The sequence below is a fragment of the Doryrhamphus excisus genome, linkage group LG1 (genome assembly GCF_037039965.1).
Source record: "Doryrhamphus excisus strain RoL-2023G ecotype Guam linkage group LG1, RoL_Dexc_Guam_v1.1, whole genome shotgun sequence".
NCBI classification, from domain to species: Eukaryota; Metazoa; Chordata; class Actinopteri; order Syngnathiformes; family Syngnathidae; genus Doryrhamphus; species Doryrhamphus excisus.
In genome coordinates this window covers 12,241,316-12,256,416 of record NC_136357.1, presented here as the reverse complement: position 1 = coordinate 12,256,416, position 15,101 = coordinate 12,241,316, and the positions used below count along the sequence as shown (strand labels likewise).

The window sequence follows — 15,101 nt, the reverse complement described above, 5'->3', positions numbered from 1 at the left end:
CAACAGACATAATCATTCGACTATCACTCTGGATGACTAGATGGGCATGGATGGATGGATGAATGGATGGACAGATACAGTAGATAGACAAATGAATGCATGTATCCATTCAGCCATGCATTTGTTTGTTTGTTGGGTTGATGAATGAATGAATAAATGGACAGACGTGGAGAAACTAATGGAGGAAAGACTGGACATAAAAGGACTGATAAACAGACAAATGGAGGGGTGGAAATGGATGGACATAGGGACAGATAAATGGATGAGTACATGATTGAAAATCTATCAAACCGATGGATGGATGTATGGAAAAATTGAGCAGACAGACGAAGACATGAATGATGATTATTACAGATATTATTGTTTGGTTGTTATTATTTGGTTGGTTTGTTTGAAGATGGATAGATGGATGGAGCGAAAAATGGGTGGACGATCAATCATGTGTTGTTTGGCGAACAGATAAATAGAAGGTCAATGGAAGGACAAAATCATAGAAGCCTGTAGTGCAGTAGTCGTCATGTTGCTTTGAGACTACAGGACACTCAGGAGGGGCGATTGGACACATGAAGCCCTCACTGATGTGCCTGTAGTCACTCACATGTCTACCCTGTCCAAGTCAAGGTTTTGTCCTTTATAAACGTCCCACTGCTTAAATCTCTCCGGCAGTTTTTGGCAAGTCTAGAACCACCGGATCCTGCCAAGCCACCAGAGTGAGTTCTACCATTGCCAAACACTGCAGGAGAGCAGCAAGGGATCATCCAGGCTAGGTGTCAGGTTACGTCCTCTCTGAGACATGGCGGTGTCCACGGCAACCTGCGATATCAATATAGCACGGTGTAGTTGATCAGCATCAACTAAGAAAAAAAACACACTGAAGACTGTCCATCTTGTCCCATATTGGCACCATACATGATTGCTCAAGATGAGACACACAAAGCAAAAATGTGCTAGTGCCAAAATGGGTCAAACGGTTTTACACACACGCTTATAGGTGGCTGTCTATGGAGGTCATGTCTCTACTCTGTTTATGGCCCTATGGTAATTCACTGATAGTGTGCTGAGACAGTGAATTCTACCAGTGCCATACACAGAATAGGAGGAGATACAAGTGGAGGCCACCATGGGACATCCATCCATCCATCCAACATGATTGCAATATGTCTACTGTGTACTCACCTCTGCGGTGACTTCATTTTATTTCCAGTTTAGGAACGTTCTTCTTTCATTTAACCCAAAGGTTCCCACAGGTGCGTAAAATAGTGGAAAATAGTAAATAGTTGAATAGTAGCAGGGCTGCACGGGGGTCGCGTGGTTAGCGTGCAGACCTCACAACTAGGAGACCAGGGTTCAATTCCACCCTCGGCTATCTCTGTGTGGAGTTTGCATGTTCTCCCCGTGCATGCGTTGGGTTTTCTCCGGGTATTCCGGTTTCCTCCCACATTCCAAAAACATGCTAGGTTAATTGGCGACTCCAAATTGTCCATAGGTATGAATGTGAGTGTGAATGGTTGTTTGTCTATATGTGCCCTGTGATTGGCTGGCGACCAGACCAGGGTGTACCCCCGCCTCTCCAGCACCCCCCACGACCCTCGTGAGGAAAAGCGGTTGAAAATGAATGAATAGTAGCGTAATAGGATCTTGTCTTTGATGGCATGCGTTTGTGTGGTAGTATGTAATATACCAGGCGCCATATGGTGCTGAGTGGTTAGCATGTTGGCCACACAGTCAGAAGATCGGGAAGATAAGGGTTCAAATCTCCACTTGGGCATCTTTGTGTGGAGTTTGCATGTTCTCCTCGTGCGTGCGTAGGTTTTTTTCTCCGGGTACTCCGGTTTCCTCCCACATTCCAAAAACATGTTAAGTTAATTATGGCTGTTATTATTATAAAATTTGATTCAGTTCCAGAACCCTCCCCATTGTTTGTTCAATTGCTATTATTCACTCGCGAAAAAAGGTAACTAACAAGCTAAATGTACAGAGGCACAATCCAGATTTAAGCCCTTAATATGCCTCACAGGCTTATTAAAAGCATTTAAACTGTAAAACGTATAGGCACTCATTACTAATGAATGATAATGAACAGATGGAATCTGTGTCATGGTTTAGCCTTTAGCCTGGTTGTCAGGCTAGCGTCAGGCTGCCATTGAGCTTCTACCTGTTGTGGCACCACGTGCATGTCTCTTTAAAGTGGCAAGCAATAGTACGTGGCTCCATTGCTCCACAGGCTGTTGGGTTGCAGAAGGCGTTTCCCCAAGCCATGTCTACATAATCCACACTGCTTGCTGTAGTAATTCCAGTAATGACGTACCTTCTTATATTAACTTGTTTTTGGACTTAAGAGTATTTTTTCAAAATAAACCCCCTTTTGGTTTAAATAAAATAATGTATCAATATCACTTACAATGAAGTCTGGAATAACCTCATCCCAAGTAATTCACTTTGTGCCCATTTTTGGGGAAATTACTGCATATTTGTGCCATTTTTGAATTGCAACTTAATTTTGTAGATGTGTCAAAAGTTCAAGCGAAATAAACATAAACAAATCTGCAGATATATTCCAATTCCTGTATACACAAAAGAGTGGAGGTCCTCTCGGTCGCATCTCCCTCTCAGATTGATTCTGGATGTGGGGAATGATGTGCTAAGTGATTTTTGAGATGCTCCAAATGGCTCCCCGAGCGGGTTTCATCTTCCCGTTTCCTGGTGAGATCAATACAGCAAAAAGCTTGAGAGAGCGAGAGATGACATCTTGGTTGCTGTTTGTGCTGAGTGATAATCACATTGTCTGCAAGGAATATGATAATGACCACGACGATGAGTGCTCATATTTTTGGAACTCTTCATCAAGAAGAGACTAAAAAATGTATTCAAGTCCTTCCAATCAAGGCTGGAGTGCATATAAAAAAAAAAAGTCCTTCTGTGTGTCATGACATGCTGAATAGATTTACATTTTGATATTAAAGTTGCAAAAACTAACATTATATAATAATAATCATTAGCTCAATGCCTTGTACAGGTTATTTTTAGGTTAAATATGCATTCATTCTTACCTTATAGGCATCCACAAAAAGATGAGACTCTCCCCAAATGTCATCTTGAAAAAAATATTACATTTTAAAGAAGAGTTGTGTGCACCTCTTAAGTGCCCTTGGTGCCCTGGGCAGTACAGGACAAGGGATTTTGTCGTAATTAGTTGCTAAGCATCTTACTCTGAAGTGGAAGTATAGTAATCTGCACGCTGCCCTCCTCCCTCTCCTTCTGTTGCCTCCACGCCACTTCCTGTGCGCCTTTTTAACAGCCACGAAAACACATCTTACTGCAAAATATGCAGTCGTATTCCATTATACATGAAAACATAGGCTATAATACAGTTTCAAGTCAAATAATTGTGTCAAATAAAATGACCCTACCAGCATCCATCCAGCGAGTGTGGCGTCCCACTGCAGCCCGGAAAAGAAGCGCCCTTCTCCGGCAAAGTTTCTCTGACCCTACGCCCCCCCTCCGGTTCTCGTTATATACCAGCTCCGGCTCAGCTCCTCCAGTCGGCTCATTCACCTGCTGTCGGTGATTATTAGACAGATTGTGCGTGGAAAAAAAAGGGGGGTGAATCCTTGTGTTGGTTTGGGTTACAAGAGCTCCAAAGTTGACAGTGAAATCCACCCGTGGATGCTTTTGTGTGCTGTGCTGCCCTGCATGCATTATGGAGGAGGTGCAGCCGGCCAGCACAAGCCTCCATCACTGCTGCTGCTGCTGCTGCTGCTTCTCACCTTACTCACCATCATTCCATTGTGAGCTTTGTCATCCCACCAATCAGCTCCTTCCTTAATTGGAGGGGTCATATTAATGGCATCACACACACACACACATAGATATAAACATGCTAACATCATTGTACAATATTAAAACAACAGAACAGCAGTTCTTGAGCCTTGCAAGTTATTTTTGTTCGACTTGAGACTTGACTTGGATATGCAAAAAAATAGACTGTCAACATATCAGCTGTAATAACATAACACAACATATCACAATAGCAGACAGAACATGTTACCATACAAAACAATCCTATAAAAATATCATACCATACAGCTCTGTCACATAATTCTAATATGCTATGCATAACCTAAATGAACAATGTTACTATACATATTCATTCATTCATTCATTTTCTACCGCTTTTTTTTCACGAGGGTCGCGGGGGTGCTGGAGCCTATCCCAGCTGTCTTTGGACAAGAGGCGGGGTACACCCTGGACTGGTCGCCAGCCAATCACAGGGCACATATAGACAAACAACCATTCACACTCACATTCATACCTATGGACAATTTGGAGTCACCAATTAACCTAGCATGTTTTTGGAATGTGGGAGGAAACCGGAGTACCCGGAGAAAACCCACGCATACATGGGGAGAACATGCAAACTCCACACAGTGATGGTCGAGGGTGGAATTAAACCCTGGTTTCCTAGCTGTGAGGTCTGCACGCTAACCACTAGACCGCCGTGCCGCCCTACTATACATATCATACCCTTAAATAAACAAACATACCATCCATAACATACTGTACCATACCACCATAAATTAACATATCTTGTAAAATATTGTACTATAGCATAATCTTGCCATTACATTTGATATTGTAACATCACCATGTCCATATGACCATTAAATACCAAGGCACAATACCACAGCATAAAATAAAAAAACCCATATTCATACATATTTACTCCATACATTTATAGTCAGTAATCCTAGGAAGTATCATCTCCATTCCTGAATGTAACTAGAAACCTGATTATAGTGAGGAAAAGACATCCAGCTGAATATTTCATAAGATTGTCAGCCTGTTGAGGGACGCCACTGCCTGCTGCATCATTGTCTAGAACAAGAACGCAGGACTATAAAGCACACACTTATTCGTTAGCTTTAATAGCACTGCATGACTTTGTTTGCAATAGATTTTTAGCCTCACAGGATGAGCAAAACATTAGAAACAAGAAGGAACTACACTGTATTCAATCGTAATTTGGCATGCAAGGTAGTGCACCCTCTAGTGGACACCAGAATTATACATGTGAATGACACTGAAAAGAGTGGCTTGTTAAAACTTTATTTTTTTTGCTTTTTATTTCTTTCTTCAAGTTACAAGGGAAGCACATTTATTGACTTTTTTGCAGTTAAAAAAAACAAAAGAAAAATCATCTGGAATATTTCGACTCGTATCGCTTAAAAGACCAAAATAAAAACATTGAAAGAAATGATATAGGTATCAAATATATGTGTGTCGTTATTGAAAAAAAATTCACACTACAGAGCCAGGCTGACCACATGTGGTTGTCAATGTGAATTTGGATATAAGTTAGAGCCATTCTACTGTGGCTGTACTATATATATACACATTTTAAAGCTGACCTGTGCAATTTCCACACAAAAAGGTAAATAACCAATACCAACAGCAATACCATTCATTCAAGTTTAGATATATATATTTTTTTATTCTCCAAAGATGAAGAAACAGTCCATTTTCATGGTAATAATGTGGCATCGGTCTGCACTAAAACACAAAGCCATACTTGGAGAGGCCAAACTATGACAAAGTTACTTTTTTAAAACATAACTTCGGGGTTGGGGGCACGCTACCTTTTACTTTTTAGATCCATTTGAATTTGGTCCCGCAACAAGCCATCAACATCATTTAAAAAAGGGTGTTGAGTGGCTGAATCAAAGAAGAGCACTTGAGTCTGCAATGGTCACGTTTGCATATAAGGATCTGATTCAATATGTTGTTACTTCTTATCATTTACAGGGAAAAATATGTTTTTGTATACAAAAAGTACATTAGGATGACTCACCACCTGCAAGAGCGAGAGAAAAAAACAATCTATCCCTACGCAAGTCAAACAACTATTATAGTTCAGTACAAGCAATAGGCAACAATTACACAGGGACCCAAGAAGCCCCGCCCCCACCTCTAAGGCCACACCCCCTTAAGAATTCAGTAGGATACTGTTTTGCACAAAAAGGATATAACACTCAGAAAACGGACTTTTGGATTAAAAAAAACACTCTTAAATAAAGGGTTAGTCTGCTACAGATGCCACAATAACATTCTTTTTGCATGTTTAGCGGGTTATGTTATCCATAAAATGCATAAACAAGTACAATATGGCCCAGTCAGTGGCCCTCTGCTTTGACCTAGCTTTTAACACGAACTTAATAAAATAAAATGCACTTAATTGTAAATGAAAGATATCGTTTTGAGTCGAGTATTTGTTTTATATAATTCTGCTATTCCAATGAGCTAACTAACCACCTGGCTGTCTTGATTTGTTTCCATTCTGACTTACTGGTGCGCTAACTAACTGGCAACGTAGCTAGCTAGCTTACTTATTTTCAAACAAACTAGCTTAAACAAGCTTTGCGACTAACTTGTGAGCAAACTAACAGCGTACATACTGTAGGTAACTAGCTTGCTTTATGCCAATCTAGCAAGCTCCCATACTTATTTTCAAAATAACTAGATAACAGGCAAGCTAACAAAGTAGCTAACGTGCTTATTTCCAAACTACCACGCTAGCTAACGTGTAATTTCCAATTAATTCGATTATTAACGAAGTAGTGAGCTCACTAAGAAAGTAACCACCTACCTTGATAGCTTTCAAACAAACTGGCTAAGCGAGCATCTTAACTAAGTAGCGAGTAAACATCAGTAACTGAATATTGTAAAAAAACAAAAAAACAGACAATTCCCAGCAGCTCAAAGTATACTGTAGTACCAGTCAAAGGTTTGGACACAGCTAATTGGCTAACATGACCAATACTGTTCTCTGTTAATTAGAGTGCCTTTTTTTCCCCAATACAAAATCCTACTAAATCCTTAGGAACCACTCCGACCAGTCAGGCTCTGGTGCCCCCCCACCCCACCCACCAACCCCCAAAAAACCTTCACAACTTGAAATCTGTGTCATGCCACAATACACACTCAAGACACTCAAGAGAATGACAAGAAACTTTCCTAAAACGGAGAGGAGGCGGAGCATAAAGGAAAGTGGTCTGAGGGATAAAGTGGAGCCTCTGACTCCTGCCAAGTGTCAGACGCTCAGGTCAATGTTGCAAAGTTCACCTGTAGTTCCAATGCAAAGCCAAAAAAATGTGCCTTTGCATGGTTGCAAAAGTTGCTCCCATAATGTCGTTGAGCAAAATGAGCATGAGGCTGCAGCGAGTCCAAATCCTCCAGCTTCCTGGATGCAAAATGCTCATGTAGCCATATAAATCTTGCTGTAAAAAATAGTTGTCATTTTAAATTTAAATATCAATGTACGTTTCAGTCCACTAAGCGACTGTCTTGAGGGTAGGGTGGGATGCTGTTACTACAACTCCATGTCCTGAGCTTCGTCCTCCGAAAAGTCTGACATGGAACTCTCAGAGGAGGAGTCTCCGCCTCCTTCCTCCTGCTCCTTTAGCGCCTCCTCTGTGGCGTACTTCTGGATGTACTCTAATAAAAGACAAAAACAAGAGTCAAGCTGGAAACAAGACCAACAATATCCTGTTGGAAAGAGAGTGGCAATTTAGGGTGACAACAGATTACACCGGGGGTCGGCAACCTGCAGCTTTTCAGCCTCTTTGTTGTGGCTCCCTTCGCAATACTCAAATATTCATACTCAAATACTCAAATATATAAATCGGGCAAGAGGCGGGGTACACCCTGGACTGGTCGCCAGCCAATCACAGGGCACATATAGACAAACAACCATTCACACTCACATTCATACCTATGGACAATTCACCAATTGTCCATAGAGTCACCAATTAACCCAACATGCATGTTTTTATTATATATATTAATATATCTATATAGAAAAGCCACCGGTTGTATGTTATAGTCAGCCTTTGTGTCATCAGTGAGAAAAATGTAAAAAGATAAAATAAAAGATACATGCTCTACCTTTGATCTTGTGTTTGTAATCCTCCGGCCGGTGAAGGTACATGGCGGCAGCGTCCCCGTTCAGAGGGTCTATGGGATTGGGGTAGGCAAGCAGCTGGGGGAGGAAGGACTCGAAAATGTTGGTGAGGTCTGGAATGGGGGAAAAGAGATGAGAAAGGGATGTATTTAAAGGGTACCTATGATACTTTTTCCACTTTTCAGACCCATAAATGAAGTTAGAATGTTGTATTCTCGTGTTAAACGATGTCAAAATTTCAGATAATGAAGTTTACGCATTTGGAAGTGAGCCCGAAAAGAACACTTGGACTGCCCCTTTGTGATGTCATAGAGAGGGGGACTTCCTTATATGGTTCATTGTTAGGAAGCGGAGTGGGCATGCCATGGGTTGAATAAATTAAAAACGGTTTTAAAACGGTTTTGGGAGGAAGCATAAATCAAAGGAAATACAGCTGGAATAGATGCAGATTCTGCAAAATCTATAACGTTTTCTGCGTGGGTTATTGTGTGCAGCTGCTCTATAGGAGACCACAACTCAATTCAAAGGGTTGAAAAAATGAGCACTAATCGAGAGGATTTGATCAAGGGTGTCAACACAATCTTGTCCACTAGAGGCCGCTGTTGTCAAGAATGACTGTGTAATGTTTATTAGCACAAGCCAATACAGTACAACCCGCATATTTCTAGTAAAAAACATGTTTTTTAAATCATTATTATTTGACTTCTATTTTTTTTCCCACACAAAACACATCTCATTCAGCCTTGGACAGTAATCATTGAAAAATACATGTACATCTCCTGTACATTTAATTTATTCATACTCATTTAACAATATTTAATCATGGTTTACTGCGGTGTGTTATTAATGCAAATGCATTTTTTCAAAAGTATTTTCTCTACTACTCACAGCAGTTTACATGAGCTGGTTTGACAGTGTTGTTTCTCGGCCTGTCAAACCAGAAGCTCAACTAGGCAATAGCAGAGTTACTGAAGCTGCTCGTTGCCTTCCACTTAGCCTGACACATCACTTCTTGTCACAGTTTGATCCACTTTCTAAAGGGTCGGTCAAATAGCTGAATGAGTGACAATGCTAATGTGTGAGCGTCCTACCGTAGAGAGCTGTCCACGTCTGGTTAATGACGTCCAAACACACGGTTCCTGACCTAAGAAAAGACACACACAAAATTGTAAGGAGTCAGTCAAAGTACAAGTACATGATGTTAATAAGGAAATAGTGAGTGGGGGAAAGCAAGAACAAAAACATTGGACTTTCCTGCAGATTCAGATGTTTTTATATTGTTTATTATTGTAGTAATTCATTGTTTTAAAGGGGACCCAATATACTCATTTTCTGCCCTTTGTATTGAGTTGTCAACTCCAATAGAGCAACTACACAGGATAGCCCGCACGGAAAGCTTTCTAGATCTTCTAAAATCTGCACCTATTCCAGCTGTAATTCCCTGGATTTCCAAAACGGTCTGATTTCATTTATCCACCTACGACCTTCCTCGGGGCACCCCCGTTCCACTGTGATTGGTCCCACTCACCTTGTACAGCTAACAGCTTATACAGCTTATACAGCTTGTTCATGAGCACGGCCATATAAGGAAGTGATTGGCTGGATGGAGCTGGTGACTTCTCACAGCGCTCACTGTGACGTCACAGTGAGCTGGTGCTAGAAAAAAAAACTCTCTGAAACCAAGCATTCAGAGCCATAGCAAACTTCTTTTCGGGCTCACTTCCGAATGTGCAAACCTCATTATCTGAAACTTTGGCATCAACTACTTTTATAGGTCAGAAAAGTGGCAAAAGTACAATGGGTTCCCTTTAATACACTGTATATATTTTTACTGCACATTTTCAGTGAATAACTAAGCAGATCATCAGTCCTTCCTCACATACAAGACTGGACTTATTATGTATTATTTTGCACTATGAATTGATCTGTGCTGTATTTATTTATTTATTTTTATGTTATCACTCCTATCTTGCTTTGTTTACATTTTTTGTGTTTAACTTTATTCTGACATTTTGTCAGAGCTGCTTGAAATGTGAATTTCTCTCGGAGATGAATAAAGCTATCTATTGATCTATCTATAGAGACACTGACACACTGTGAAAAAGTTCAACAAGTACAAAGACTCCTCATAGATGTAACCAGGCCTACTTACGCTTCGTCAATGTTGGGATGAAATATTTTATTCATGAACCCTGTGTCAAAAGAAAAGAAAAGGCAAAAGGAAGAGAGTTTAATGAGAGTAAAGATGAATAAATGATATAGATTCAACAGGCACGGATGATTCCCACCTATTGATGGAGACTTGAAGGGGTATTTGTCGGGTAGATCCACTCTGACCTTCCACACACCGCCTTCATATGGTGCTAAAAGGTGACACAATATCTTAACCATTTGGGTTTGGGTTAAGTCAGGTGTAATAAATAAATATTTTAATATATGTCACAAATGTGATTACAATCCTCATATTTCAGAAAGCATTCTCTTATATTATCTATCTCAAGGGACAATACTATAGAAATGAAATTTGAGAGTAGTCCATGTACAGCTTGTAAAGCAGTATATGTTTAAAATGAATACATTTACCTCAATAAACTGCAGCTCGCCAGTACTGGCAGCACAGGACCGGAATCCGTGTGTAATTCTATACTTTGTACAAGTTGTATACTGAGTATTGACTAGTGTAAAGTATGTATATCCTCATTCAGTGTATTTTCTCTTGTCCCTTGAGAAGATATACTGTGATTCAAACGCTTGATGAAATGGGTTGACAAACTTTAAATCATTGTGAACATGCACACAAGTTACATTGGAGTACAATTTCGCAGTTCCACATGTTAAAAAGGAGTAGGAAGAAGCAAAGCTTTAGCAAGACAATTACAGCATTTTAAACCTAAAAAACAGATAGAAATGTAGGTGATTTTATTTTATTTTTATCAAGGATCTTACTTCCTGGGGGTCCGTGGAACTTGACCACAAACTCATTGAGTCCACTGAGGATGGTGACTTCATGCTTGCTCTCGATGCTGATGTCTGGTTGAGGTAAAAAAACAAGGAGAGGGGGCAAAAACAGAACAGGATGCCAGAAATGTGTTACTTGTTATACATGCATCATCAATAACATTTCCATTTTGGCAGGGAATGGAAATCAATAATGCAGCTCACTCATTCTTTTTCCAGCCAAACCACTTTGAAGTGAGTCTAATGAGATAATAAGTTATCAAAGATTAATTCACTCATTCATTTTCTACCGCTTATCCTCAATGAGGGTCACAGGGGTGCTGGAGCCTATCCCAGCTGTCTTCAGGCGGGAGGCGGGGTACACTCTGGACTGGTCGCCAGCCAATCACAGGGCACATATAGACAAACAACCATTCACACTCACAGTCATACCTATGGACAATTTGGAGTCGCCAATTAACCTAGCATGTTTTTGGAATATGTGAAGAAACCAGAGGGAGAACATGCAAATTCCAAGCAGAGATGGCCGAGGGTGGAATTGAACTTGGGTCTTCGAGCTGTGTGGCCTTCCCGCTAACTACTCGTCCGCCATGTAAAAGGATTATAAAACAAATGCCTAGCAGTATCTTGTACTTTAGTGCCATTAGCACTTTTATGAATATAAACATGGAAAACGTAACGTGTTTGGAGTGTTGTCTGAAAGACTGGTTCCTCACATTACAGTCATGAATGATGGCATGTCATGTCTGTTATTATCCTTTATGAGTCACATTCCTCTTTGCCCAAACCTGTGTCAATGAATGAACATAAACATAATTCCTTTCAACAACAGGTACAGTGAAAGAAGCATGGGGGGAGAGGACATGTGTCATAATCACAGCATGCAAGAGTCATGAGTCAAGTGAGAGAGCAGCACACGGGACAAAATGACAGACTCTGCACTAATAAATCAGCCGCGGTTTGCACCAGTTCAGCAATCTAACAATAACACCATGTGAATGAATTTAAAACTCTCCTATTATGCAAACCTGACTTTTACTAATGTTCTAACAGTTATGTGTCCCTCAAGCCACTTTATGAGCACCAAACGTGAAAAAAAACATCCCTTGTTTATCGTGACTTGTCACTTATCACAGACCCGACTCTGATAAATGAATTCCCATGAAGTAGGATTCAATATGAATAAATGGAAGCGCATAGAAAACTTGTTCATGACTTTCTAAATACAACCCTTATTAGAGGCCTGTACACATAACACCATAGTAGGGCTGTACGATATATACATATTATTATTATCATTTGTCTAGTGTGGAAGCACTACCAATTTTTTCACCACCTGAAAACTTGACACAAACTTCATTACGAGTGTGTGACGCTGCAAACTGAAACAGCATTTGCATTCTTCATCAAAAGAATGAATGACTGATAATCAAACTACAATATTGCGAGGCACGACTGTATTTAAATGTAATATCTAGTATTATTATTATTTGTTTGCTCCATTTTTGAGGGGCGAGTCTCTCAATTGTAAATGCCCATCATTTGCCCATCAAAGCAGGCTTTGCTACACATTATCAGTCTTGATCCTTGTATGGCCTTTGGACTGGGCTGAGTATATCAGTATATTTACATGCACTAAAAAAAGAGAATTATAACATGAATTAGGTTGAAACCATCCTGAATTAGATCGTGTTTGACTGTGGGATGTGGTTAGCATTATGTGGTTGTGAACCAGTTCTCTCTTGCATGTATACACTCTGATTGAGCAAACATTGGAGTAAGCTTTCTATGCATGCACCAGTCTCCAATGGAGTGTTTTAACAATATTACATTTTCAAGAAAAGAAGACAAAGCCAAGGAAAGTCACAATTGAATTTAAATAGGCTGAAAACCACACATCTTGATTTCATTCTTTAAAAATAACTAATTCATTAAAACAGTAATTTGCTGTATACATTGTGGGGGAACCTAATGACCTCCCCTCCCCAATTCTTTGGGGGCCTGCCTCTTCCTGCATGTCTTTTCCTCTGATCAGCTGTGTGTGCGTGCGCGTCTGAGTATGAAGCACCGCCCTCTTCCATGTTCTGGATGGTAACAGTCTGACCAATCACAGCGCAGCATCTCGTTGCAGGACAAAAACAAAACAATTGAGCTCACGCTGTCCGACAACCTTTTCACATAACTTCACTCACATCGGCCAAAATGAGCAAAAATAAACTAATTGATACATATTTTAAGACGATTTTGTCAGGATTGACTCCATTACTCCACTGTCAACAAATAAAAACCTTGAAGAGACGTCACATATTTGAGAGTCATGCAAATGTCAACTCTAATTCAATGATTAATAGTATTGTGCCTCGTTTTGAACATTTAATGTTTCTTCCACTGTAACTGTGACTTATTTACATACTGATCAGTTTACCACCTGTATTCAGTTAAACTGAATAGTGCGGAAATGAACAGTTAAGAGAAGAGGTTTGAGGATTGCTACACCATTAATATATTTGTTATCAAACCTCATCTCCACTCTGCGACCTCATTTGTTCCCTTTCACTAGCGAGCCTTCAAGCCGTAACACAATACAAGAACTTACAAGACAAAAACGACCCCCAAACACAACAAATGGTAATTGTCAAGCCTCTAAATTTCCAAATTGTTTGTCCAGAACATGATTTACCGCACCTGAAGCTAAGACAGAGTTAGCTGCTAACGTTGTAGCCATGCTAATGCTCGAGAGTACCAATAAATAGCAACAATGTTAACACTAAGCTAAGTGACTTAAAACGACAGTATGTGTGTAGCATATAGGAACATATCACGACAAAATGGAACTGTGTGAGCAAATATTAACAACACTGTTACCATTGACACTTTTGACAACCATCCATTATTAGTGTCAAACGGGGTAAGCAGTACAATACCCCATCCAAACAACGGCAAGAAAATACTGCCAAATGGAAAACAAGTGGAGGCTTGTTAATAACATAGTAACAAAATAAAGGATACAGTTTCACCACATCGGTGTCCATCCGCCTCTTGCCAGGACTTGGAGACGACATGTTTTTGTTGTATTCCTTTCAGAAGTGAGCTAAAAATACTGCGGCGTTTTCACGCTGCTTATCTGCGTGGAAATAGCTACAAAAGCCCTACGAGTGAATATTCAGCCTTCCCACAGGCTACAGGAAAAAAATGCTAGCTGTGACATTGTCTACTTTGTCTTGCTTTTTTTTTTTAGTAATGTGGATGTCTTTCACCGAGTTGTGTCCTCCTCCTCCAGTCCCAGAGAATCGAGATGTAAAGTTCGCGAACGATTCGAGTTCTTTGAATGGTTATTTTAAGTGAATAACGAGAACCGAGTCTTAGTTGCATATAAGAACCGCTCGTTCGTACGTGCAAATTACCCATGCGGTCTTAACGTGTCACCACCTGTGTACTCGTTATTTGACCTGTATGAGTTGGCTTCACGTGAACGACTAATGACATCTCTGAGTTTTGAGTTGGTAACTCCTGATGTGTCGTTCGCGAACAATCCGGCATTTAGACAACGTAATTTGAATGGAACGACAGGAGCCGACTCTTTGAAGGTGGAGCTTCAGTTTTTTCTCGTCAGTTGTCTGTTAAAGACTCACGTGATTGGCCAAAATGTGTGGCGCCGACACTGAACGGGCGGGGAGGGTGGGATTACATACACTGCGAGGACAGGAGGGAGGGAAACATAATTTCAGACTATGATCTTAAAAGGTGAGCACAGTGAGCAACAGAAACAACAGCTGAGGCACATGTGTTTCTGACGCAAAAAACGATCTAAAATCTATTATATGTCTGCTGCTTTGTCTTGCAGTTTTGCACATTTTAATTTATATTTCGGTGATGACCAGCCATCTGGGTAGCCGAGCCAAAAGAACCAGCTCTCTGAAAACATTCAAAATTTCCATCATTACCAGAGACGTGAAACTACAAGGGAGCCTTGTGGGGAGGGGAGGCGTTGAGGTATAGAAATACAACATATAGAAACACCACCGCTTTAGAGCACTAAAGCTAATATCGCGAATTGTGTTATTCGTCGAAAAGTTGAACCTTCATTTTATACTATATTTCACATACACGTTATATTTGGTAGTTCTGTGATATGCTCACCAGGTAGTGCCCAATAATTATGGTGCATTCATTCTATTTATTCTGG

At 40.3% G+C, this 15,101-nt stretch overlaps 1 protein-coding gene across 1 annotated transcript; it reads right to left on the bottom strand.

The window, feature by feature from the left end:
- Window positions 1-5,470: 5,470 nt before the first annotated feature.
- On the bottom strand, window positions 5,471-14,222 carry LOC131131585 (ubiquitin-conjugating enzyme E2 H-like). Its single transcript, XM_058076414.2, has 7 exons — window positions 13,925-14,222; window positions 10,904-10,980; window positions 10,246-10,320; window positions 10,110-10,149; window positions 9,049-9,101; window positions 7,942-8,070; window positions 5,471-7,491 (listed from the first exon to the last, which is right to left on the bottom strand). Exons 1-7 carry the CDS (start codon window positions 13,975-13,977, stop codon window positions 7,367-7,369), a joined length of 552 nt encoding a protein of 183 aa, XP_057932397.1. The 5' UTR covers window positions 13,978-14,222; the 3' UTR covers window positions 5,471-7,366.
- Between the last annotated feature and the right edge of the window lie 879 nt (window positions 14,223-15,101).

What these genes read in the sequence shown, in the direction of transcription:
- LOC131131585 (XM_058076414.2), bottom strand. Translation starts at nt 13,977, where the DNA reads ATGTCGTCTCCAAGTCCTGGCAAGAGGCGGATGGACACCGATGTGGTG. An exon ending in GTTCCACGGACCCCCAGGAA is followed by an intron (nt 10,321 to 10,903) that starts GTAAGATCCTTG and finishes GTCACCTTTTAG; the next exon opens with CACCATATGAAGGCGGTGTG. An exon ending in GACGTGGACAGCTCTCTACG is followed by an intron (nt 8,071 to 9,048) that starts GTAGGACGCTCA and finishes CCCCCATTCCAG; the next exon opens with ACCTCACCAACATTTTCGAG.